At 35.3% G+C, this 27,360-nt stretch overlaps 1 protein-coding gene and 1 long non-coding RNA gene across 3 annotated transcripts; one reads left to right on the top strand and one right to left on the bottom strand.

Moving 5' to 3' along the window:
• On the top strand, positions 1–6,387 carry LOC123868267. The gene is made up of 3 exons (XR_006796625.1): positions 1–23; positions 769–772; positions 5,371–6,387. It is a non-coding gene; the product is annotated as an uncharacterized LOC123868267 (long non-coding RNA).
• On the bottom strand, positions 866–27,224 carry LOC123868262 (activating transcription factor of chaperone). 2 transcript variants are annotated; one of them, XM_045910698.1, is made up of 5 exons: positions 27,072–27,224; positions 20,010–20,103; positions 19,527–19,663; positions 11,664–11,831; positions 866–2,039 (listed from the first exon to the last, which is right to left on the bottom strand). In XM_045910698.1, the coding sequence occupies exons 3-5, from the start codon at positions 19,633–19,635 to the stop codon at positions 1,288–1,290; spliced, it is 1,029 nt and encodes a 342-aa protein (XP_045766654.1). In that variant the 5' UTR covers positions 19,636–19,663; positions 20,010–20,103; positions 27,072–27,224; the 3' UTR covers positions 866–1,287. The 2 variants fall into 2 exon arrangements, with proteins under 2 accessions (XP_045766654.1, XP_045766655.1); XM_045910699.1 differs by lacking the exons at positions 19,527–19,663; positions 20,010–20,103; positions 27,072–27,224 and adding an exon at positions 12,459–12,665.
• Between the last annotated feature and the right edge of the window lie 136 nt (positions 27,225–27,360).

The raw sequence follows: 27,360 nt of genomic DNA, 5'->3' as shown, positions 1-27,360 counted from the left end.
ACTTTCTCCTTTATAATATTAGTGTGATTGCTTGTAGCGTTTAGTTACACTTGTGGAGCTTCATAATTTTTTTATTATTTTCATTATTTTGACACTGCAGAGATCTATGGAGGGTTCGACACAGATTTTTTTGTTTTTGAAAATTATAGAAACGCATACTTACAGTAACTTACCTATCCACTAAGTTTTCTGTATTGAACTTGTTTCTTCGTCCTTGTAACCGCTTGTGGTATCCATGAAAATTCCTTTGCGCCGACTGAGCGCACCTAATACATTCATAACATTCGAGAGAAAAATTCCAGAGAAATGGGGATCTTGTCCTCACGCCATAAACAGGCGCGTTGTATGCATACTGTATTAATCATTAAGTATTCGTATTTAATATCAGCCACGATGCGGAAATTAAGCAAGCTTGTATAGCTGGTGTTCTACAAAATATTAAGAAACTGGACCAAATATATTAATAAAAAATGTAATTTTAATAGGTACAATATATTTACTTAGGTACCTAGCCTAAGAATATCTTTTCATTAATCCTGCTTTTAGGTAAGTAGGTAGGGTACACTTCTCTGACATAAACCATCATCGTCAGCTTGAGCTTCCCTATTCGACTGTGTTTTTTTTTTTTGTATGTTTGTTACGCGATTACTCCGCCAAATATGAACCGATTTTGACGTTTTTTTGTTTGGTAGGTCATACTTCCGATATATATTCAACATACACAATCATGTAAGTCACATAATATGATTCGCTTGTGGATGCTTACAGATGGGTGACTTGGTATAGTGCTCTTTATTGCTAAACTAGTAATGTATTGGATTCGGATTATAATAATATTTGGAAGGCTAAAATTAAAACAACAATATTCCGCCGTCGCATCCCTTATATTGTTAGAAAACAGAACAAGATCTCATAATACAAAATAAAATCTGTACAATATAACCGTGCTGCTGTAATTGAATTACAAATGGAAGTTCATGCTTTCATCACAACGAATGCAACCTGTCCTCTTAAAATTAATGAAAGATGAAATGAAAAAAATAGCGCCACCTATGGATCGTAATAAGATGTTATATAGATGCCCTCGACGATGACACGGGTGACTATGCTGCACGACATTAATATATGATGCAAACAATACAAACTTATCTAGCTAACTAGAAATTAAAAATGTAAGTATATCATCGAAACTTAATAAAACTCCATAACTTGTTTGAACAATATTCAGTAGACCGCGATTCGCGCGGTGCGGTTAATATTCTTTCACGGAATGATAGCGCCTAGTACTTATTTTATAAGGCCCTTCGCCTTGAACAGGTCGCGCATGAGCCCCTTCAGATAGCGGATCTCGCGCTGGAGGTCCGAGCACTTGTCGCCGAGCTCGGTGTGACGCTTGCGCAAGTTTTGCTCCTCGCCGAGCAGCACCTCGATCTCGGCCTTCTTCTTCTGACGGTAGCGGGTGGCCGCGTTCTTGTTCTGCTCCTTCTTGCGCGAGCGGCGGTCGTCCACGTTCCGAGAGTACGGCTTGGGGCGGGCGGACGAGACGCACCAGTCCTCGTCCGCGGACGACGAGCGCGGCGACGAGGGCGGGGAGGAGCGCGGGGACGAGTGCGGCGACGGCGACGCGCTGCGCCCCGACGGCTGCGGGGACGCGAGCTGCGCGGCGCGGTGGCGCACCAGCTCCTCCAGCACCTGCGAGTCGCAGTCGTAGTCCGGCAGCACGGCTTGCACGGGCGCAACGGGCCACGGCTCGGCGGGCGCGAGCGGCGCGCACTGCGCCTGCTGCGCGTAGCTGAGCAGCAGCTGCGTGGCGGGGCCGGGCGGGCTCTGCGGCGGCGTGAGGTGGGTGAGCTCGACGGCGCCGTACACCGTCTCGAACTCGCGCAGCAGCACCTCGGTCGGCTGCGGCACCGTCTGCGGCGGGTAGGCCTCCACCGGCAGCGCGGCCGGAGGCGCCTCCACGCGCTCGGGCACTTGAGAGATGTTTTCGAAAATGGGAAGATCCACTTTCTCTTCTAACCAATTTTGGAATATGTTTTCTGTAAACAAAATAAATTTTCGTTAATTACATTATCGAAAAATAATTTACTCTAAAGACTAAGCTCGTCAATTTTAATTTATTGTAATTTGTAACCGACATAAAGGCCGTCATCGCTTTGCGCATCATCGCATTACAGATTTACCTTCTCGAATTTTAAATAGCTCCACGATTACGCTATTAAAAGTATTAGCATAAGTTAATACTGACTTTCTTGTTTTTTAATCGTTTTCTTAATAAGATAACATAAAATAAGTCTCAATAATTTATTAGTAAAGCCTCAGAAATATTGATAATGTTAATGTATGTAATGTTTTTAGCCGAGCTGATACAGCTTACTTCTGCACGAATTAGCTTCTCACAATACTATTTTAACATTATGTGAAGTGAACTAAAAACGTAAAAACTTTTACTTCAAAATTGAAAAAAAGAAATTGAAAAAAAAAGTTAGCAGCCAACATCAAAATAAACTCAAGATTTTGTAATTTAAGTTATTTTTTGCATCAATATATGCAGGTACTAAGTGATCAACCTTTTCAATGACAATCACGAAAGATACCTAAATAAAAAAGTACAATCTAAATAAAAGATAAAAATATTAAGAGCGCCACATGGAAACAAAACCACAAACAAGTTTAAACAAGCAAATCTGTTAAGTACCTACTGAATATTATAATATGTATTTTATAGTGGCACATACAATATGTATCTAATCTATGTATATTTGCTTTTGTGTAATTACAAACGGAAACGGACAAATATTTGTTCATCATACAACCTTAATTCGGCTTACTAAACATTAACTGATATATTTGCTTCTAAGTAACTATTTAGACTAAAATAAAGAATTATAAATTAAAAATTTTAATTTTTTTTTTCTCTGCGAATAAATGTCTGATTAGGGTAAGCCCCTTAATATGTAGATGGAACAGTAAACATTATTGTGATAATGAGATTAATTACTATGTTAATAATATTGTTATGTTGCTTAGTTAAAAAAGGGATTTTCCCACTAACAATATTATTTTAATTATAATATAACGATTTTACCTTGAAGTAACTTTGATACTAGCTGAGAAAAGAATCTTACTAATATTATAAATGCGAAAGTGTATGTCTGTCTACTAATTTTTCACGGCCAATCACAATTTTGACGAAATAGTACAGAGATAGCATCCCTGGGGATTTTTTTTAAAACCTTAATCCACGTGGGTATCATCAATTGGTACAGAGAGAGATAGCTTGCATCCAGGAATTGCCTATAGGCTACTTTTAACTCGGAAAATTTAAGTTTCCACGGGATTAAAAAAAATCTACAACCACGCTAACGTAAGTACCTATAAGTAAGACGAATACTACCTACTATAAAAAAATTAAAAGAGGCATTTCAATGCGTGCCAGGCTTTAATAAGGCTAATTTTTGATATTTTTCTGATTGCCTTGCCTATCAATGAGCTCAGTAGGCATTTGAATGCAAAACGAGTTGAGCTCTGTAAACAAAACATAATCTCATGTTGCACGCAGTCAGCGAAAGCAATAATAACTTAATTAATATTGAACAATTGTAGCACCGCGAAAGAAAATAATCAATCGTTATTATGCGCCTCATTATGTTAATTTGAGATCGTAAACTAACCCCATTACTTTACTATAAATAAACCAAAGGATTTGTATAATTCAATTTTTAATTATAAAAGATTTTCCTTTGTCCTCATAGTAGTTTTTGTTATAATTAAATTATCAACCTATAGAATGATAAACAAAGGTATTGGATTGGAACAATGTATTTATGCTATAATTTATTTATATTTCATAGCTTTAGTTTTGAGAACATTTAATAAGTAAGCGTAATGACTAGTAATGAGATAGGTATCGACTATCAATATAGACAATAAAATTCTCGAGCAATTTAATATCGCTTTGTACGCTGATTAATCGTACACGACTTTTCCTAGTCAAACGATTTCATTACAGTCTAAAATGAAGACTTAAAAATATTGCATTTGGGTCATTATTTGGTAGAGTGTTATCTCTTCTACTCTCGTGAGTTTTATTTTTTCTCTTTTACTCATAGGCACACATTTTATACGCAAATTCATATGAAAGTATCTATGGTATAGTATTATAATTGCAGCCAAAGACATTACTATCCTTCTAGCGAACTATGTTATTCCCTCATAATAAACAATTATTATGTATTTATTAATAACAAAGACTTGTAGATTACACATATTACACGCTTATTTATGTGGTATTTATTAAAATGTATTGACGGTTGGACTAGATTTTCCTCATAAAATGACAAACGCAATAAACCGATTGCTAATGATGAATGTGATAAAGTGTGGAACGATTTGTGCGACAATCGACGGGTATTTTATTTGGTTTGTTCTCGCACGTCGCACTCTATCAATTGATCGTAATTGAGAAACATTTCGTCTGGCATTTGAATCTGATTCTTTTTAGGGTTCCCTCTTTTTCGCTTATCTCTAAATTGGAAGCCGGATAAGACTGAATTTTGTTAGTAAAAATGTATTTTCACTTGCATCTAACTTGTCCATAATCACATAAGTGTTTCACTTTGATTGTACTAATGTTTGTGCCTATTTTCCAAGAGCGTATTAAATTATAAGTAAATTTTATTCCTTTCGGGGGTGGCTGGCTTTAGAGCCAAGCACAGTCATCACAATCATTTGTATTTTGAAATAGTTTTTATCAAATGCGCTTTCGCATTAAATCTTATAATGTATCTTTTACAAAAATCTTGATTTTAAAATATGTTTTTACCAATTAAAACTCAAGTCATTTATTTCATAATATATTATAGAGCGACTTAATAGACATATTAAAATACTATAACTATAATAAAAATGTCATTTCCGAAGGGCAACAAGTTTCATTTATAAAACCTTAAGACTACTGACTGATAAAAGTAGTTGTTTTTATAAGCAGCCTATAAGATCTTTGTCAGAGCCATAATAAAATGTTTTCTAAGATCATGTTCACTTGTACAATGAGGCGATCAAAAAGCGAAGGGGCGCGACAAGCAACAAGTGACCCCTTGATAGCCTTCCACAATCTGTACAGTTCACCGATGTTGCCCTCTTGTTTATATACGCTAGATAAAGAAATCATTATACGTCGCACAAAAAATGGCCACATTACTGAATCATCTACTATATTAACTAACTAATGTAAATCTCTGCTGTCATATTAAAAATATGAAAATAATCGATACTTGGCGATCATAATCAAATCATAGTCGTGTCGAATTAAGGACACCAAATATAAAACGAATACTTATAGCAATAGTGAAAGAAAAAAATATTAAGTTTTTTTCTGTTGTCTAGGAAATAAGGATTTATACTCTTAGTAGAACAGTTTAAACTAAGTAACTTGTTTTGTCTTCGAGTTTAAGATTTTTTATTGTAACAAAGCTGGAAGTCATTGTTGCGATTTGATCGTAGTTTATTAATTTTATTTACCGTTTAATTTTACTGTTTAATATGTAAGTTGTAAACTAGAACTAGTTCCTCCAGAATCCCAGACATGAGGCGAAATACTTTTTAAAAAGTACACACTCGTTATTGAATTTCCCAATTTATTTTTTTCTATAAAAAATCAAAAATATTCGAGCTCTCTGAGCTCGCGCTTTTATTTATTTAAAGTTTGACTTTAATGTCACTTTTCTTATATGTAATTTATTTTAAAAATATAAAATTTTGATAAGGCATTTATTGTTTTCGTTTTGCTTTTTGTATAAAAAAAATTCGCGCTTACTGCGCTCGCGCTCCTGTTTGATATTGAATTCTAGCTTAGTATCAAATTACAAGGCAGCGTTTTACTAACCAGGGACCCCGTCATCTCGGGTCAAAACATTTTTAGTCATGAAAGGGTTTTGTAAAAATGCCCTAAAACCCCTCCAATATCCATATTCCTGTATTTTTAAATACTCTATGTACATAAAACACATAAAATACATGAAGTTTGGGAACCCTCTTAAGAAAATTTACTGAAAGAAGATTTATGAAAACTCAAGTTTTCAAAGAAGTGAGGTTAATCACTGGGGGTCTGTATCACTATTTTAGAAAGTCATAGTGGTGTTCAATCATTATTATTGAACATTAACTCTCAAAACTAACGGATCGAAGTAAACAGCGCTCTGCGACAGGTCATAAGCTGTATCAATGCGTAGGAATGGAAACAAGTAGCCAATATCGCTTTAATTATTGGGCGAGTAGCGAACGAGGTCGCCTTGTAAACCAACTGGTTTATCAAAACACTCGTGGCACATGCGTGGAAAGGTTTAGTTCCACGTAGGTATTAATTTTGTTGCATACATACAAAAACTAACAACCGCGAGGCGATCCTTACAAGAATTAATTAATTTGACACGAAGTTTCAAAACTAGAACACGACTCTCGGTAAGTAAGTTCTCTTTTAGAACACCTCGGCCGGAAGACGGGTCCATATTTTCATACCCATATGACATATCCATGTTATTATAAACGAGATGATATGCCTGGACGAGATGAGTTTAATTTTTTTAATTCCCGTAACTAAAAATCTTTGATTTTCCGAATGTAGCCTATATTCATACCCAGCTAACTCAACTAAGCTAGGTAGGTACCTATCAAAATCGGTCGAACCGATAATGAGCCGTGGAAAGCAAGCAGACAGACAGATAGACACTCTTTCGCATTTATTTATAATATTATCGTATAAAAGTATGTATTGTGTATTTCAAAACTCATAATGCCAAACATTTTTTCTTATCCGCCATTTTACATTTGACATGACGTCACAAAGCCAATGATACGCGGAATGCTACGGTTGCATTTCTTACTAAGTACAGTGTAAGTAGAACCCAGCGACACCTATATTATATCAAAATCTAATGAGTAGTTTGAGAATTACAAAGAAAGCAATGAACGTAGACAAACGAAGACTGTTAGACTCATAGTCAAAAATGTTTAATAACTCAAACTAAGCTTGATTTACTTTGTCAGAAACTTTGGAAACGCGCTGCGCGCTAAGGTACACTGAGGCGCGCCGCCCGCGCTTTCTTTGAATCTCCTCTGTGTTTCGATTTCATTGTCTCAATTTCAACTCTATGTCAAAGTACATAAAGCTGAGTTTAAGTTGTGATCAAAAAGATTCGGCTTCACTCTATATTCCACAAACCCATGCGCCACGTGAACTCTCAGCCGGTAAATTGCGCATCATTCTATACCTATGCATTGCTAAGTTGAAGTTATGCACTTCATAAAACCCACGACTACAATAATTGGAGATATAATGTGAATAAATTACAATAATAAACCCCTTATAAACCGAACTTGCTACCAGTATAAACTATAAACCAGTATAACGTAGCAAAACATCATGAATAAAGATTAGAGATATATTTACAATTTTGTTAGAATAGATATAAGTACTTTGGTAGCAAAAATTCCAAACTTGTTTGCTGTACGTCCATTATGATTAATGACAATAACATCAAAGAATATGTAACAGCCTTCAATCCATTTAAATTAAAAAAAAAAAATAAGAATCACCAACTAAACATTCATTTTAAATCTAAAATGAAGTTTGATAGAGAAAAGTAAAGAAAGAAGAGAGAAACGTTCAATTTATGAAGCAACAGCCATTAAAACAAAGCGACATAAACATGTTATTGCGGAAACTGAACAAATAAACCCCTTTCGAATGACAAGTAGGAACCTAAAAGCTTTCAATTTCACAACATAGAGAGGTCGAAATTTTAAGCAAGGTGACTATAACTTTTAAATAAACAGTTTCGTTAGGGCTATAATATTATAATACAGCAACACGAGGAATTAGAGCGTTGAGGCCTTGATATCAGTTTAATGTACTTTTCAAACTACACGATCAAAACAAACCATCTAGCATTGACACATTTCGTTACAGATCAAAACACGTACCAGCATACAAATCCGCAAGTGCCATCACGAATTCCAATATGTATTAACAAATAATAGGCCTCTATTAGTCTTACTGCTATAATACAGTTCTAAGGTTAATTCTACACGAATAAATGGGCAGTGGTATTGCAGAAACTGGAATCCTCGTGGTGCGAGCGATAGTCGTCGGTAAAGTCTCAGAGTCGGGCCCGAGAACCTAACGTCTTTTGACAAGTTTTTGTGAATTGAACACTATTTCCTTGTTCCAAATGCAGCGATAGTGGTACTTCATTCTAACGGCGTCCAGGAATCGCGTGGATGCTGGCAGGCATAGGACGCGAGCCGAGCGCGAGCGCCCGAAATGTGCTTCTCGGAATGAATTTATTGTCACGGGTTTACAAAACCAGCAAACGCGGCGCGAGACACGTTTCAACTGAGTGCGCGTGCGCAGGCGATGTCGAGCGCGCCTTTCCCCTCCGCGGCTCGGAGGCGGCCGTAGATGCTGAATACTAATTTAGCTTACAACACAACAACCGCAATTGCATGCAACCTCTATCATGTAAAAGTTGTATTGTTTCAGTTCACGCGTATTTGGGACCTAAGTACTGACAATTTAGACTTTTTATAATACATATTTACATTTCAGAGCTCTTACAACAGAAGAGTTACAAAATTGATTTAGTTTTAAATATTTTAATAGTAAGACCAATAGATTTAATTTCATTTTATTTGCATTTCAGAGCTATTATTACAGAAGTAGGTGGTTATTGGAGTCACTTTTATTTTTTATCCACATGGAACCCTCAGTGCGCGAGTCTGACTCGCACTTGGTCGGTTTTTTTTTTAAATCGGTTCAAAGTAAGAATTTATCTAATTTGACCATTTACGAACATAAAAAATAAAAAAGTTTTAATTTAAACAATTATTAAGAAAAAAATATATATTAGACAATCTCAAGATACATTATTGTATTTTTAAATGAGAACAATTACAAAAAAAGACGTAACGTACGTAATTAGACGTAGAAATACGAGATTGGTAACCAATAACTGATTTAATAAGACATTAAAATTTACATGACAACAAAGTTATCACGGCAATACTTCCAATAGGTATAACTTATTAATTACGAGTTATCGATAAGCTGAGCTGATCACGCGGTACGTTCGTGACTTGCCGTAAACCAGATCAGGGGTGTGTCCTTTGTATCTAAAGCGCAAAGATAAGCAATTAGTACCTACTCCATTATTAACGCGAATTGTACTTGTATAAGGCTGCTTTTATTCGAGGCTGTGTAGCGAGAGACGTGCGCGACACCCACCAATAGAATCGTTTTAATTTCATAGCTTAGCTGACTGAAGCTCCCCCCCCCCCCCCCCCCCACCCTTTCTTTGCGTCGTGTTCCTCACTGCTGAAGGTCCGACCCCTTTTGCTTAACTCTCTCAACTCAGGGCATCTTTGGTGGCAATTCAGATTTTTGTACTTAGAAAGATCTTGATCATATTACTAATTATGCTATCATCATTTAAAAAAAAAATGTTTCAATTTTCAAAGTAAGATAACTATACCAAGTGGGGTATCATATGAAAGGGCTTTACCTGTACATTCTAAAACAGATTTTTATTTATTTTTATGCATAATAGTTATTGATTTATCGTGCAAAATGTTGGAAAAAATACCCGAATACGGAACCCTCAGTACGCGAGTCTGACTCGTACTTGGCCGTTTTTTTTATTGTGGGAAAGGCTTACGCTTAAAGACAACCCATGCTTAAGCATCCTCAAAAACCAATGATGAGATCTGGGTTGGAGCGTACTTGCCTAGAAAATGCCTATTCATTTTTGCCTTGAAGATATTTAGGTTACACGTGGCAGGAAACACGGATGCCGGAAGGGCATTGCATACCTTAGCGGTTCATTCAGAAACATTAAGCAAAAACTTTAAAAAAATTATAAAATCGGGTTTTAGGTTCTGATATCTTTCATTCAAGCTCCGAGCGCAGTGTCGGCCCTAATAAAATGCCTCATTGAACTCAAGCGCCTTTTACAATGGCGCCAATGAAAAAAACGTCATTTTTAGGGTTCCTTTTCCTCAGAGAAAATAAGGAACCCTTATAGTCTTACACACTTTGTAGTCTGTCTGTCTGTCTGTCGTGTCTGTTATGAGTTCATGACCTGTCAAGAGAATCAAAACTTATAGGATACTGTACTTTCCGTTGACCTAGAATCATACAGCTAGCACTGTTTTATAGGCTACAGCACAAGTAAAGGGAAAAATTCGAAAACTATGAATTTGTGGTCACATCACAAAAGAAAGTGTTATTTCTTGTACGATGGTACGGAACCCGTCGTATACGTGTCCTATTCGCTGTGTTTTTTTATTCACTGCCAATTCATGCCGGCGCTGAATAACAAATGCAATAGGTAGTCTAAATAATTGTGACAATTATTTTTTTTTTCAGTAAATATTACAGTTAGAGTGGAATGTGTTGGCAAAATGACTTTTATAAAATCCACGTCTAATTGTACATTCCTATAAATCATGTAATATCTGATTCGATACGTTTATTGCTCCGGTTGATTAAGAAATGTGTAAAAGGTGGATTTTTCGCTGCAATCACACAACTAAACCTATTGCAAAAGTCAACTTCTTAGCAATGCATACCCTTTCATGGCCATCGATTTAATAGTAGAAAGATGAGAGAGGAACTAATTATTCTATTATTAATTCTAATAATATTAATATCTGATCTGATTAGTATTAAATCACATATTTTACGCAGTATAGACTCACTTTTAGACTTGACGACAATCATGCCTGGTGGAAAGCCGGTGATGAGATCTAAGTAAGAGCGCCCTTGCTTAGAAAGTGCCTTGCCAACCTCCCTAGCACAGTGGTAAGACTGTGGTTTTATAAGCGGGAGGTTCCCAGGTTCGTTTCCTGGCAGGGGCGATTAATCAATTTATAATTTCTAAATTGGCTCACGTCTGGTCTGGTGGGAGGCTTCAGCCGTGGCTAGTTACCACCCCCGAGTAAATCCGTACCGCGAAGCTATTTAGCAATCCGGTATGATGGTGCGTTGAAACCAAGAAGTGGTACGGGTTTATTAAAAACTGCTAAGTATATCCCTTACAAGTTAGCCTGTAGATTGTATCATGACTTGCCACCAGGTGAGGTCGCAGTAAGCACTAACTTTTCATCGAATTAATTCAAAATACAATTCATCTTGTCTTGAAGTTACCTACTCAAGTTATACATACAGACGCTAGGGCGTTCCATACTTAAGCAGTTCATATCGGAAACATTGAGGTAGGAACAATGTGTTGAAATTTCTGAGGCTTGGACGTCAATTTTAGAGTTAACTGTGCGTAAATCTGTAATTTATTATGGAGATCTCAAATCAGGGCTCATCCTTTCCGATGGGAAAGGATGGATGCTTCCTTAATGGCAGAAATCTGCACAAACTTGAAAGTTACTGTGACTCTTAGCATACAAATCGAGACGTCAATATTTGGACCCTAGAAGATGTCTGCGACTTTTCTGGGATAAAAAAGTAGTCTTATCCTTCTCTGGGATACAAGCTATCTTTATACTAAACGTCAAAACCGGTTAAGGATGGACCGTGGTAAGGTAACAGATAGACGGACGACTTTCGCATTTATAATATTAGTATGAATAGTATAGTTTATGGTAGCACAAACCTTGTTTGCATTGAGTTTCCAGCTGCTGCAGAAGATCGTTGGCAAGTTCTGCTCGACTGGGCTTGGTGTCGGGCGGAGACGGCGGGTACATTGTATTCGACATGTCATCTTGAAGGAATTTGCTGAAGTCGATCTTCGGAGCAGCGCTCGGGAAACTCTTCAGGAGATCTGTTGGCAAATTTCATTATTTGAAAAAGATATATTTTATGATATTATATCATAGACGGCAGTACATTTAAAGGCTATCGTGTATATAAACCATGTATGGTTTAAAGTATGTATTTAGATAAAAAATGTAATATAAAATACATAGATTTATTATTGAAATGTACATATTTACAATCGCCAAGTATATCTACCAAACAGAAAAAAAATTAACCAGTTTAGGACGCCCTTCCACCGAGAAGAACCAGCAAGAAATTCGGCGGTTGTTTTTTAAAAGATTTAAACTCATTAAAATGCCTAATGAAAGTAAAAGTTATATATTAAATTTAAAGTTTATTGAATCACTAGAAGTATTCAAGATAAAAAACCTAACTGAAGTAAAAAAATTATTATTATAAAGCAAAAATGTATTGTTAAGACAATTTTGTCTAAAGATACCAAAACTAAGAACTATTACATGGTATTTCGTAATATCGTCTATATTAGAGTTCTAGTAGAAACTCCATAAGTTTTTATTGTATTAAATACTCACATAAAAATATTTTACTATTAAACAAATTATATATTAATATTTAAACAAATAAAAGACAGGCTATTTTTTAGTATTTTAGGAAATAAAACATAGCTTACTTTGCAAAATCGTCAATTGGAAATCTCTACACAGGTCACACATTGCATTGTTTTTATAGCAGCACATTTCGGATACAATTATTTAAACAGCTACGATTATACAGTACAATCTAAAGATACACTGATACGAACTGTAATGAAAATTAACTGTGCAATTCTCGTTAATAAACGGGAGGAGCTTCAAGGTAAAGAGCTTAGATAAGTAGTGTACAAAATACGAAGAGGGAGCGAAGACGTCAATATATATACGGGCGATATCTGTCGCACGATGCTACGTCAAAGTAACGCCCAGAATAATGTCGTAACGCTTTAAATCTTATTTGATAGTGTCATGACAATAGCTTTTCATATAAAAACATATTTATAATAATAGCGATAATATAATATTGTTCTTGATAAAACTTATTACAGGGCCTCTTCTTGCTCGCGACCTAAAATCTCGATTCAATACTTCAATTAGGGCGGTCTTATTAAACTTTATAATATCAATTTTATAGCTATAACCAACCACGGTTTTTTCACGGTGGTGGTCCCCAGACTTTGATGATTTTTTTTACTTAAAAAAAATGAACCAATATTATAGTTAAAAATGCTTTTCTTTCAAACTAATAATAATCCTCATCCTCACTAATATTATAAATGCGAAAGTATGTGTCTGTCAGTCTGCTACGTTTTCACGGCCCAACCGCTGAACCGATTTTAAAGAAATTTGGTACAGACTTGGGGTATATCTCGGGGAAGGACATAGGCTACTTTTTATTCCGGAAAATCAAAGAGTTCCCGGAGAATTCGTTTGAAATTTGGTAATGAAGTTCGTACTTAGCTTGCGTCCATGTAATTAACATAGGCAGTATTTTATCCCGGAAAATCAAACAGTTTCCACAGGATCTTAGAAACCCTAAATCCACGCGAACGAAGTCGCGGGCATCCTCTAGTACTTAATAATCTGTAGTCAGACCTTTTTTAAAAAAAAACTTTTCTTAAAATTCCTATTTTCCTCTGTTGCTCTGTCCACATAATAATTTAATCGTAATGTGGTTCCCAATATGCCTTTTTATTCCATAATTTTATTCATTGAAGAAAGATAAAATTATACAGTATCTAATTATATAAATAACGATGGATAAAAATAGATTTCATAGTGACTATTCTAAACTTTATCTCCACTTATCAACTTGTAACGGATGTATGTCTGTTACATAGATGACTTTTCAGAAATAAAAAATTATTATATTAGTTATTGAAGCGATTTAAAATATTATGTAATAGTTTTTTTGACGATTATGGCATGGACAAAATTGCAAAAATACAACAATAACAAAATATCACCATCATCATCAAACCATCGCCGGCTCACTACTGAGCACTGGTCTCCCCTCAGAAAGAGAGGGTTTGGTCATAATCTATCATGTAGGCCAAGTGCGGATTGGCAGACTTCACACAACTTTGTAAACATTATTGAGAACTCTCAGGCATATGGGTTTCCTTCACCTTTCTTAAACGCACAAACTCCGGAAAGTTAGAGGTGTGAGGTCCATAAAAACAAAATGGGTTGCAGAAGTCAGAATTTGACCAAATGTATACCTTTAATCTTTATCAAGTTAAAAATATAACTTGTGCAGCCCACTTTTCATTTTATTTCATGGTCAAAGTAGAACGCTAACGTAACTGGGCTTAAATGACCGATTTAACCCTAGTTAACGTTAACTTGAGAAAGAAGAACTTACTCTCTACCTCTACCCTGATAGCCATCAGGGTAGAGGCAGAACTTTCAACAAGAACACAATTAAGTGATTAAAATCATGCAATCGAATTTCCGGCTGATATTAATAGCTTTAAAAAACTTATCAAGTGTCAGAACTCGCAGATAGAATTCCATAGTCATATTTGGTTACTAAAATCTTTGACGATCATTATCTTGTAAACGGTATTTTTTCCTAAAAACGTCTTAGAAACCGCATGATTTTAAAAAACCTATTCAACCACGTATCCATCGAGAGGGTTTTTCTTCAACTCTCGATTTTCATTTACGGTTGATTTGTAGCCTGTTTTTTTTTTTTCAAAATCTAAATATGAAGCAGTACAAGGTTTCTATAAAATATATGCTAAATTTCAATTTTATAGCTCTAATAGTTTATTTTGAAATGACTGTGACACGCAGCTAGAACAGAAGGACTAGACAAAACTATATGTTTTATACCACACGTGTTCAAGAAAGAACAAGTTAGGCCAATAAGCTTGTAAATCCCTTGACATATTATTCTAATAAATGTAATTACACATGTCATTGCTTGCACAAACAGCAAAATAAGCTATTATTATTTTATAATGTAAGGACGTAAACTCATTCGAAACGAGATAAATAGTGGAAAAACAGTTATAATTTTGTGATATAGGAATGTTTTATATGAAAACATGATCGTAGGGTTCAACTAGTTCAAAACAAATATGTTTTTGAACAAATAAAGACGTCATTGCTTGAAAGTAAACTGTTTTTAACCAATCACATGGCGACTAAATGATTATCAAGACACACCCACGACTCCGGCATGGCAACTCGTTGTGATCTTTTAATTTGAATGGCGTGATAGTGATAGTGGAAGTTTATCAGGCTTCAACGGAACATTTTTTAACCAAATAGATTATTTTTGAAATATTTTATGATTTAATAATTATTTACACAGTCCAATTATTGCATCATTGTCAATAAATCTATTTTCTTAATGTTTAAAACAAGAGTGGATAGGCATCTTCTAGGTAAACGCGTCCCGTCTTAGGCCACATAATCATTATTTTCCATTAGTTGTGATTGTGGTCAAGCGCTTGCCTATAATAAAAAAAAAAAATGTTGACTTCCTTATGAGGCCCATTAGCGACCATGCCTTGGATCATGTGTCATTAGTTCACCACGCACTGCTCGAAGACTTTGGTCTTCAAGTACTGAGGAATTTCGGACGAGAAGACACTCGAAGCTTCCCAGGCGATGCGATGAATTCGATGTTTCGCAGGAGAACCAATCGGAGTAACAGGCAAAGCTCAGCGCGTTGCAAAGCTGAAATGGCAATGGGCAGGACGCAGTTCGAAAAATCAAAAAACGTTGAGGACCAAAGTTGCTAGAATGTAAATTTTAATTTATAGACAAACAGACCAAATGGCAAGTGATGGTACAGCTTGATGGAGATGGCACTCTTGACTTGAAGGTTTCTTACCTAGACACTAAAAGTATTACCTTTAGTTATACCTATGTATATTAAAAGTCAAATATTCTTATTTATTAATATTATTAATTTTAATCTGAGTATCGATAATGTCAAACTATAATACTAATATCAATAATTAATTATTATATAACTATTCCCAAACAGCAATTATTATTATAGCCCTGGAAATATACGTAAATTGGTAGGATAACGAGCCAATTATTGACCTTTGTAGTTTATCTGTACATGAGGTGAATCTGTGGGGGGCTAGTTGTTGGTCACTCGAGGAATAATAACTTCATTTAGATAAGATTATTAAGTTTAAATAGAACGCGTTTTAATACAAATAATATGAATAAGTGAACGTTCACACCAAACGAAATGTCCAGCGCCGACGAGAGCAGGCTTACTGACAGTTTGCTCGTACATATACGCACTGTCGGGTAAAGTGGGACTGCAATTTTTAAGGTTCCGTACCTCAAAAGGAAAAACGGAACCCTTACAGGATCACTTTGTAGTCTTGTTGTCTGTCTGTCCGTTTGTCTCTCTGTTGTGTCTGTCAAGAAAACCTATAGGGTACTTTCTTTAAACCAGAACATGAAATTTGGCAGGTAGGTAGGTCTTACAGCACAAGTTAAGGAAAAATCCGGAAACCGTGAGTTTGTGGTTACATCACAAAAAAAATGTGTTCATGAACAAATAATTAGTTTTTTCAATTTTCAATTGAACGCAATACTTTGTTTTATTAAATTCCGTTATTAATTTGTTCCTACGTCATTTACTTAGAATTTAGATATCGCTGGCATGTTTATGACCATGGCATACTATGATATTATCTATATACGTGTAAAATTGGTCAAGTGCGTAAAAGAACACACATAAGATAGGGTTCCGTAGCCAAGCTAGTTGCTAAAACTTAGACAGTCAATGGTACTAATTCTGAGTACAACTAACAACAATACATTTTAGAGCATTCGCATCCTCTTCTTACTAATGTAGTATGAAAAGGACAGACACAGTTTGACAGTTTTAAATTTAATTTAGAGCTGTCAAGCCTCGTGCCAGTCGTGAGTCTATCGTTTAAATTTGTAGCGTGCACTAAAATTTAGTCTTATTTGAAAGTAAAATTCATGTCCCGTCTTTTTTTAGCAATATTAAAAAGAAAAAATGCATATACTCTAAATTTAATTTATCGGCGTCATTATTTCATAAATGGTAGTTTTTCTACATGTTCAAGAGATATTCTGAAAAATACATATATATTTAATTTGTTTAAACATGCCATTGTGTAGCGATAATAGGTTTCTATATCTGAATTTAGCAACCCTCCCATGGTTCATTTTTAAAATGGCTGAGACATACAGACAGACGGACTGGACGAAACTAGGTGCCTATATGGGTTCACTGATTTATTACGAAACTCTAAAAAGAAGTACATACGTTAGGTACATATGCGTTTCAGTATAAGACTTTAAATTACCGCATTTAGATCGCGTTCGTAAAATACTCACACAATAATATTATTGTCTAAAAAAAGCTTCTAATACATATAACCCGTCAAATACTTCGCTCAAGACTTCGCTTGGATGACGTAGGCTCGCTGTATCAAATGCGAAAAAAAATGTGTTTGTCGATTATTAACGAGTTCGATACTCGTATATCGATATATTTATTAAGTCGTCAGGTTTAGCTCAGTTTCAATGATTGTGAAACAAACAGTACACTTTTAGCCTGTGTCCTGAGTAACGGCGCACCGCGTGTGGCGAATTGCGGAGCGGGTTTGCATGTCGTACTTGTCCTTAAGCGGGATTTACATTACAAAATTAGCATTGCATGCATTAGAATGTGTAAACGTCTAATTTCGTAATGCATGCATTACGAAAGTAGATCTTTACACGTGCAATTGATAATAATGAAATTAATGTCGTGCCACTAATTCCGTAAAGTAAATTCCGCTTTAGTACACGCGGGGAAGAGCGCGCCCGCTCGCACTCCGAACAACTTAAAACGTGCCGAACATTTGTTTAGTACGCTACTCATTCCAACTAAGCGGACTCAGGACACAGAATTAACAAATGTGACTCCACCAAGTCCTAAACAATAAAATTACATTCATTTTAAACATAATATTTTCTTTGTATCATTTCCCTGTTGAAAATAAAAAAATAATTATTCATAACATAAAATTGGCTATTAAATTTTTGAAGGGTTAAAATTTTAGTGTACTTGAGAGCGTTTTTAACCCCCGACCCAAAAAGAGGGGTGTTATAAGTTTGACGTGTGTATCTGTGTATCTGTGTGTCTGTGTATCTGTCTGTGGCATCGTAGCGCCTTAACCAATGAACCGATTTTTATTTACTTTTTTTTTGTTTGAAAGGTGGCTTTATCGAGAGTGTTCTTAGCTATAATCCAAAAAAATTGGTTCAGCCGTTTAAAAGTTATCAGCTCTTTTCTAGTTTTCTTGTAGAAAAGAAGGTTAGATAACCCTTAGGTTCATTATTATTATTATATTTTATTTTATGGCGCGGAGCTGCACCAGGTGGGCGCTAATATTCAAGTGTCAATTGACAAATGTCAAGCTGTCAAGATGGACGTTGCCTAGATATACATAATTATTAATTTTAAAATGATGTTTTGGAAAACTCAGATACTTTGGATCGTAGGCGCGGAATAGTCCAAGAAAATCGGTTCAGCCGTTTGAAAGTTATCAGCTCATTTCTAGTTATTGTAACCTTCACTTGTCGGGGGTGTTGAAAATTTTTAATTTACACTTGTCTATAGTGTGCACAAAATTGAGCTCCACCGCGGCCACAAAACAAAGGTCGAATATATGAAGCTGAATGAAGGGATGATGAAGCGAGACTTCTGGCCCTTTTAGAAAACCTTTTAGACTATACGTTTTTCAACCTTTAGGCCGTTTGTGCACTCATTCGTATTCAGTTCGTATTCGTTTTCATAAAAGCATTTTGTGATTTCGTAAATTGGATTTCAGATAGCATGTGAAATCAATGTGAAAAGCCTGACTGACTGTGAAAACGTGTAACTTGCTACCTTACTTAAAGTCGCCTGTGAATATTCTTGAAGCAAAATCTCATAGTTTGAAAATGATTACATTATTTTAATCCCACTTTAGTCTTTTCGCGCTCGCACGGTCATCGACCTGAGCTAAAGCACGCGCATCCCTGCGTGTAAGAAAAATAAAATCATCTAGTTGAATGAATGTAACTAACATCCGATTTTGCATTTACAATCATAAGTACAAAATTCATAAAATTCACTTTCCGTGTAAATGTAAACGAACCTACAAAATATCAGCGCTTTTAATCTAGATCATAATTTCTTAGTCAAATTAATGTAGCAAACTTACAATAAGTGTGAAAATTTAAAATCACTTTCCATGAAATAAGTGAGAAGAAAAATTATAATCACAAATTCTAGTTAGGCTAGTTGTTAAAAAGTTTAGCAGTCAGTATATTTCCTTAAATGGTCAACAAATTCCTGAAAGGCCGGCAACGCATCGGTGGTACCTCTGGTGCTGCAAATGTTCATTGACGGTAATCACTTAACATTAGGTGAGCCGCCTGCTCGTTTGCTCGCTATTTTATTATTTAAAAAATATGTCAAAAACTCTCCAAAAAACCTATGATGAAATATTTTATAATACCTATTTAACCGTGTATCACTTGATGGAGTAAACCAAACAAAATCCGACATACTCATGTTCAGGATGTATCCTGAAAAATCTTTTTCTTTTTCAATATTTAATAATATGCCTCTAAGTGGCTGTAATAGGCTTCTGACTCGACGAAACTACAAAAATTCTTGGTTTTTTTACGGAACTCTAGAAATGTAGATAATATAATTGTACCTTCATCGGTCTTAAAAAGATCAACGTCGCGCAGCAAGCAGCGTTCATTTTCAGTGAGAAGGCCGTCGGCCGAAGCCAGCGACCACACCCATGACTCGCTTGCACTCATTGTAGTTGATGTGGTCCTTGGAGTCAATCTGCAACATTTACAACACAACCATCAGTCCAAAATATTAGATTACAATACATATAATGCCCGAGACTTCATCACTGTGGATTTCAAGACGTGGACCGTGGATTTACGGACGGACGGACGGACGGACGGACGGACGGACGGACGGACGGACAGACAGACAGACGGACAGACAACAAAGTGATCCTATATGGGTTCCGTTTTTCCTTTTGAGCTACGGAACCCTAAAAATTATAGTCTGAAGCCAATAATTCTTCAATCGTTGAGCCTGTCAAGTGGTCTTGAAAAATCCAAACCTTTTGACTCTTGACTATGTTATTTTGGTTATAATAAAAAAAATCGCTACTCACCAAAGTTGCAAAGTCTAATCTGAATCGATCGAGATCCGTTGATGATGGTAGTGGTCGAGGGACAGGGATGTCCTTGGAAGGCGCCATTTTGGCACTGAAAAATTAATAATTTTTTTATTAGAATGGATAAATAAAAATATACAAACAATAAAATACATTGTCATAGGGCCGATTTTTCAATCGTCAAATAATTTTTATCTATTTACTAAGAATATATTTGAGGTTTTGACAGTTTTTGTATAGGAAATCTTTCAAAATGTCAAAATTATTCCTCAGATAAAAGTTATTTGATGATTGAAAAATCGGCCTTTAGTGTCATACTTAATATATAATATACATACATAAATATATAAGTAAATATAAAAAAATCTAACTTCTATTTGATAAGTTCAAAATTATAGTACATACTTATTTTTTTTCTATTTTCAGAGTTTGCTTTGGTGTTAATGGTAAAGATAAGAGCAAAAATCAGTTCCTTATATACCTTTCTTTAATAATATGTACCTATTCTAACAGTAGCCAAAACAAATAGTACAAGTCATATTAAGGCTATCCTTGCCAACGATCCCCCGTCGATTTCCTACGTATGATATTATTGTTCTTATCTCTATCTGCCCTGGTTCGTGCATTCTCGGTTCCTAGATCGGTACATTTGTGATAACCAAATTTCAAATTGCTGTGATTGGCTGAATTTACCATGTTCTTGCTGCGACAGTGAGTTTGAGCCACTAGCGGAACAATGTTAGCCGGTCAGAAATGATTGCAATTAGTCAACCTGTTTGACGTCCGTGTTCTGTTTTCGATTACAAAAAAGAAAAAATTGTTGTTGCAATCATCAATTTTAGCAAATAGTGAAAGAGAGTCGGCCAATCAGAGGTCACAACTACCGTCACACTTTCTGTCACACTATGGCAGTAGGCATACCGAGTAATGAAAACAATTTTTCATTCTGTCTAGGTCGAAGTAGGGTTGCCACCTGGCTCTTTTTGATTTACAGGCTACCACCATCAAAAATACGGGGTTTAGATTTGAAGAAATTTGAAATTTTGAAGTATTTGAAGAATATATATATAGGCGGTGGTTCTCTCTGAAATGCATGGAAAGCGTATTTAGATATTTCAGTTTATTTATAAGTTTTGTATTTTTTCTCTGTATGTTGCCGTATCTTGATTGGTGAACTGTGTTTGCAATGTGGTTTTAAATAAAAGATTTATTTATTTAAATAGCTTTTAAAAACTCTTAGTGTTGTAAAGCAAAATGTTATACATTTCATGCATACAATCTTCTCATTTCAACTTAAAATTACATTTAATGTATAATTCCACCTTCACAGTATCAATACTATGGCCGTAGCCAGGAATCGATTGCGGGAGAGGTTTTATTAGGGCCGGAACTGAATCCTGTCATGAGGAAAAAAACATTCGCTCAACTTTATGGGCTAATTACCTGGTTAGTGGAATTTCGCCTTTCAATTTGACAGTGAGATAAAATACAACAATAAAAAAGCGCGAGCGCAGTGAGCGTAAGTGTTTTTGGTTCAATACAGAAAAAATTAAAGTGAAAGGGAAACGAGTGTAGCCATAGCAAGATTTTATTTTTAAAGCTTCCTATCCATACTAATATTACGAATACGACAGTATATCTATTTGCCTATCTATTTGTTACCCTTTCACGGCCCATCTTCTTTACCAAAATTTTGGTACTTATTATTCAGAGGTAACTTGCATCCCAGACATTTTTTTAGGCGGCTTTTTAGCCCGGAAAATCCCCCACGGAATTTAAAAAAATCTAAATTCATGCAAACGAAATTGCGGGGTTTACACCAAGTAATAGAAATTCAAAGCGCGAGTGAAGTGAGCAAATGTTTGATATATTTCCAAAAAAAAATTGGTAAGCAAATGCAAGAAATAGTGTAAGTATTATTTTAGGCTTAGGTTTTTGACGGCTTCCCAGGCGCAGTCGCCATTTCGAAATTTCTGGTCTGGTGGGAGGCTTCGGTCATGGCTAGTTATATGGTTAGTATGGCCCTAACGGCCAAGAAATTAGACTGCATCATCACTTACCACTAGTAAAGATTAAAGTCACGGGCTAACTTGTATAAAAAAAGGCTTACATCCTCAAACCAAGCCCCGCCGCCTTGGCTACGACCATGATCAATATCGAGTGGGTTTCGGCTACGCATTGCCGCAAAAGGAAAATATTCTTTCTACTGGACATAACGTCAGTGTTTGATTTCGCCAGCCAGCTCCTGCTGAATTTGTAAAAAACTGGCCAAGTGCGAGTCAGACCCACGCACCGAGGGTTCCGTATTCGGGTATTTTTTCCGACATTTTACTCGAGAAATCAAAAACTGTTATGCATTAAAAAAATATGCATAAAAATAAATAAAAATCTGTTTTAGAATGAACAGGTAAAGCCCTTTCATATGATAACCCACTTGATATATGTAGTTATCTTACTTTGAAAATTGAAAATACTAATATTTGTTCATGAACACATGACAGACGGATAGAAGGACAAATGGACAGACGGACAGACGGAAAGACTGACAGACTGACAGACAACGAAGTGATCCTATAAGAGTTCTTTTTTGCTTTTGAGTTACGGAACCCTAAAAATATTTAGTTTTATTTGCCCCGTATTTAATTTTCATAATTACAGGTTTCTGTATCCTGAAATACGGGGTAACCAGTAAAATACGGGGCCTCTGGCAACCCTATTCGGAAAACAATGTCACATTCAAGTTAATGTCAAATATTTTGTTTTCAATTACAGAAAGCTGCATCAATCATTATTACAACATTTTCTTTGTTGTGATTGGCTGAATTTTTGAGTTTCAGCCAATAAACAGACTATTTGCCAATTAAACGTCATAACAATATAAATGCCAGAAAGTTTAACCAAATAAAACAAACTTAATGAGAACCTAGTGAGAATGCAAACGGCACACAATTTATAATACATATTATGTTAGTCGTATATAATAGATATTATAGTAGTCGTTCACTTTGGTAATAGTCAGATTGTCATCAGTAAAATTGATATTGGTCGATGTATCGTAAATTATTGTTTCGGTGACAAATATTTTTATAATCTATTTATCTTTGAACAGAATGGAATAGAATGAAATGGAATGGAATACAATGATAAATTTTTATTCCTGTAAACTTTTAGGTAAACTTCAAAGTGTTTTTGGATGGTCAGAAAAATTTACCACTGGTTCGGAATGCCGATCCTACGTTTTCTAGGGTTTCGTACCTCAAAATGAAAAACGGAACTCTTATAGGATCACTTTGTTGTCTATCTCTCTGTCTGTCGTGTGTGTCAAGAAAACCTCTAGGGTACTTCCCGTTGACTCAAAACCATGAAATTTGGCAGGTAACCTAACTGCGTAATTTTGGGTAGTTTTTTTAATCGATAAAGAAAGTTTGCGACATTGTTCAATAAAAAATTTGGATTCCAACTCCTCAACCCTGATGTTGCAGGGGACCTGACTACTAAAGCTAATGGGATTTAAAAAGTGTCGATTATTAATTGATATTGAAGGTATCTATACCAAGTAAACACTTTGTCGTTGACCTCAACCCTGATGCTGTAAGAAATTGCATTCCTAAATCCTGGTGATCCCTCGGGATTTGAAAAGGATCATCCGTTTAAATATTCTTACGTGATACAGAAACAAGTTGCATCCCGGGGACGGGCTATTACGGAGACAACTTTTGTTCTGGGAAATGAAAGGATCGGGATTTTTAAAAACCTAAATCCACGCGAGCGAAGCTGCGGGCATTAGCTAGTTGTAAATATATTTAGAAGCTACTATAAGATAATAGATAAGGTACTTATTTCCTTATATTTTTATTGTATGGCAGCGCGCGGTTTTAAATTATAAATTGCACGTCCTGTCCTTTTCTGTAATACATTTTTTTCTCAATATCTACCGCTTTATCTCATAGCAAGAGTCCGTAAGACATAATACAGTGAAAATAAGCAAAATATACAATTTTTGCAGTTTCCACGTCAGTACCTGTCGAATTTTTCTAACAGTGTAAGCAGCAGAGCTGAGTTTACCATCAAGTGTTGATATGTGGGTGTTCCATAGAAGCTTTGCATCTAACATTATACCGAGAAACACGGGGTTTTCCTTTATTTTCAACATATGATTATTTATCAATGAATTTATGTCATTTAAGGTCCTGGTATTGGGCAGTGTGAATTCAACACACTTAGATTTCTTTGCATTTGGAAGTAAATTGTTAGCAATAAATCAGAGAGTGACCTGTGATATGGCATTACATATAGTATACATTGTCAAAAATTATAATATTAAAGCTGTGCGTATTGCGTGAGGAATAGGTTGCAAGAGAGTTGCAACTTGCAGGGTTTGATGCATGCGCTATTGCCAGCAAACATGAGACATATTTTTATCTACAGGCAACGTCTGAGTAGGTAACGCATACGTCTAACGCAAGTTGAAATGTACCAGTGTATTTAGTTAGACCTATCGACAAGTTTGGAGTTGGGTGCAGTCTAAATGTGGCCCGTGTGTTTAGACTGTCAGTTTCTGTCAGTTTCACGTGTCGTCCCCCGCACTTCACCACCCCGCTTGCACAAATCGAGACAGCACGAAATTTTCAAGATTTCTGGGTGTAATTTCTGGTTTTCGTAGTTCCCACATAATTATAACAATATAAAATATATAACGATAATTTTTTTACTACATAATATTCATTAAATTTTCTAGGTCTGTGGTTTTTCCAAATTTCATTAAATTGCTTCGTTGTCTAGAAAAACGAGCACAAAGTTGGGCCTTTTTTTAAAGAAAAATACAAATCTTTGAGCCCCTGTAATTTTAAAACTACATATTTTTAGAAAAATCTAAAACACCACAGACACAGATATTAGTTTCTAGACTATGTCTGCAAAATTTCATGGACTTTGGTTGCTTAATATTCAAATGAAATGGGAACTACGATTGTATGGAGTAAGTGACGGAGAGAGCTCTGTTAAAGCATAATAATTATACTCAGTAAAAATTTGACATTTGACACTGATAATTACTATGATGAGGCCAAATTGCTTTACATAACTATGCTTATGCAACAATGATGATAGTAAATGAGGAACTAATCAATTAATTATACTATCAATGTTGTGTTTATTTATTTAATAAAACATATTAGGTAAAACAAACTAATAACTACATTATTTATTTCCTGAAACTTTATAATCAGAATATCCCAAAACAAGCAAATAACATTATCCTGTGGAAACCTCTTGTAACTTCACTATCACTTTCCATCCAAGGAGTGACAGTCAAAAATTGAGCTTAAATTGCTTGACTTTAATTTTATCATTACTACAGCCAATCAAAATTAAGCAAGTATAGATAGGCCAATAATTATTTGGCAAGCCAGAGTTTTTACTTTTAAGAACTTATAAGTTACAAACTTGATAATTTTATTAGGTACCAAAATAGAAGTAGAAAGAAAAGTGAAGAATATTTTCTTTTTATTTGTCATTTCTTAGTTCCATCAGTCATGCGCATGATTCATGACTCCTTTTCTTTTGAAATATTTATCATAAATGTCAGTAGTGTGCCTTGTATGTAAGCATGCCTTGTGTGTAAACAGAGGGAAATAATAATTAAAGATAATTATTTACATTAGTGATCAGTTAATATAACGAGACGCATGATACACTGGATGTACTATGAGTACTATAACAGGAAAATACCTACAATACACAAAACCCAACTGAATGTAGTTAACAGGATGTTAGACCTATCTAGTAATTGTGCCAGTCATTTTTCTGCTTTGCAAATTTTCAATTGGGAAAACCTTTAGCTAAAATTGTATTTACTCTTACATGTGTAGAATTAATTTAAGTGAAGTTTAATGGTCACTTTTGGACACTTCAAAGGATTGCAGATTGTAACACCAGCTGTTATTAATTTAGGCCTGAGTTCCTCCTACACTGATCTCTCACATCTTATACAAGATGTGTGAACTACCCATTGTGCTAAACCACTACATTGGGGGTGTTACACTATCAATATTGTATTGTGACTCTTGTATTGCAGGATTTTAAGAACATGTGGATACATTGTGAATTGTGATACTGTCAATACCATCAATATTTCCTTGATTCAGGATTATGATGTCGCATATTATCATGTGATGATAATGTAACAGATTATTATAGGCTCCATTGAAATAAACTATTTAATATTATTTACAAATGACTGACATAGGCATATACCACCAATGTCTGATCAGAATATGAGGAGCTCATATCTTAGATGCTGGTTGTTTAGCCTGTTAAGAACTATGTCTATGTAGTCAAAGCCTTTTTAGAAAATAAACTAAGAAGTATGTCAAGTATTCATTCAAAGCCTTTTCTTTACAATAATTGACTTTAATAAAAACTAAACATTAAAAACATGCTTTATCATTGCTTTACTACTTTTGAAATCTTACAAATCTAGCTGTATCGGCAGCTGTGTTTATGTTACAAAATGTTTCGCAATACTAGACCATAGTAAAGTTGTGTAATGTACATACTAGAAAGCGCGTGCTGTGAACTATCACTACTTACATGTTAAACAGTGAATTGACAAACATTTCATTTAAGAAAGTAATAAAAGAAAGTGTGGAAAGAAAGCCCTACAACTTACAAGAACTTTCTAAATTGCATTGATTGACATGCTAACTTTTTGAACACCTACACTTATAGTAATTAAGATAGCAATTATTGCTGGTTGTTTAAGCATGACATTTTGTTATTCTTCCCAGCCATTCCTCCTCTTTCTAAGCTAACAGAATACACGGAATATCTGCATTACAACATATATCTACCTACTTAACAATTAAAAAATCAAAAGGTTAGCGGCTGACCGCGTACAATGTATGTCATGCACAATGCTGAAATGACTCAACACGCTCGTGAAAGCTCTAATCATAGCGTTATTTCGTGACGACGCCATGGCATGGAATTTACAAATAAGTACTTGCTATGATTGTAAACATATTTGTGAGTGAAATGTAGGAAAATTGTAATACTTACAACATTTTTTATAACTTGTGAAGGCACACGCAGGTGTGCAAACGTTTCAAAACTAGAAACCCATCTTTAAGCAATTAATCGCACGGGAGAAAACAATAACACGTCTTTCTAGTTGCGAGTCATGATGAGTAATAGAAAGAGACAGCTATGTTTGATAGTTGAAGTCATTATTGAATATTTGCAATCTATTTGACCATTCGTTTACTAATGGTGGATTTCTCTATCTATTGATTTAATAGCCAATAGCGTAAACAAATCTACAACAGGAAAAAGAAGAGGACCAATAGAA

Source organism: Maniola jurtina, chromosome 9 (assembly GCF_905333055.1).
Source record: "Maniola jurtina chromosome 9, ilManJurt1.1, whole genome shotgun sequence".
Taxonomy (NCBI): Eukaryota; Metazoa; Arthropoda; class Insecta; order Lepidoptera; family Nymphalidae; genus Maniola; species Maniola jurtina.
This window is presented reverse-complemented; position numbering and strand designations above follow the sequence as displayed.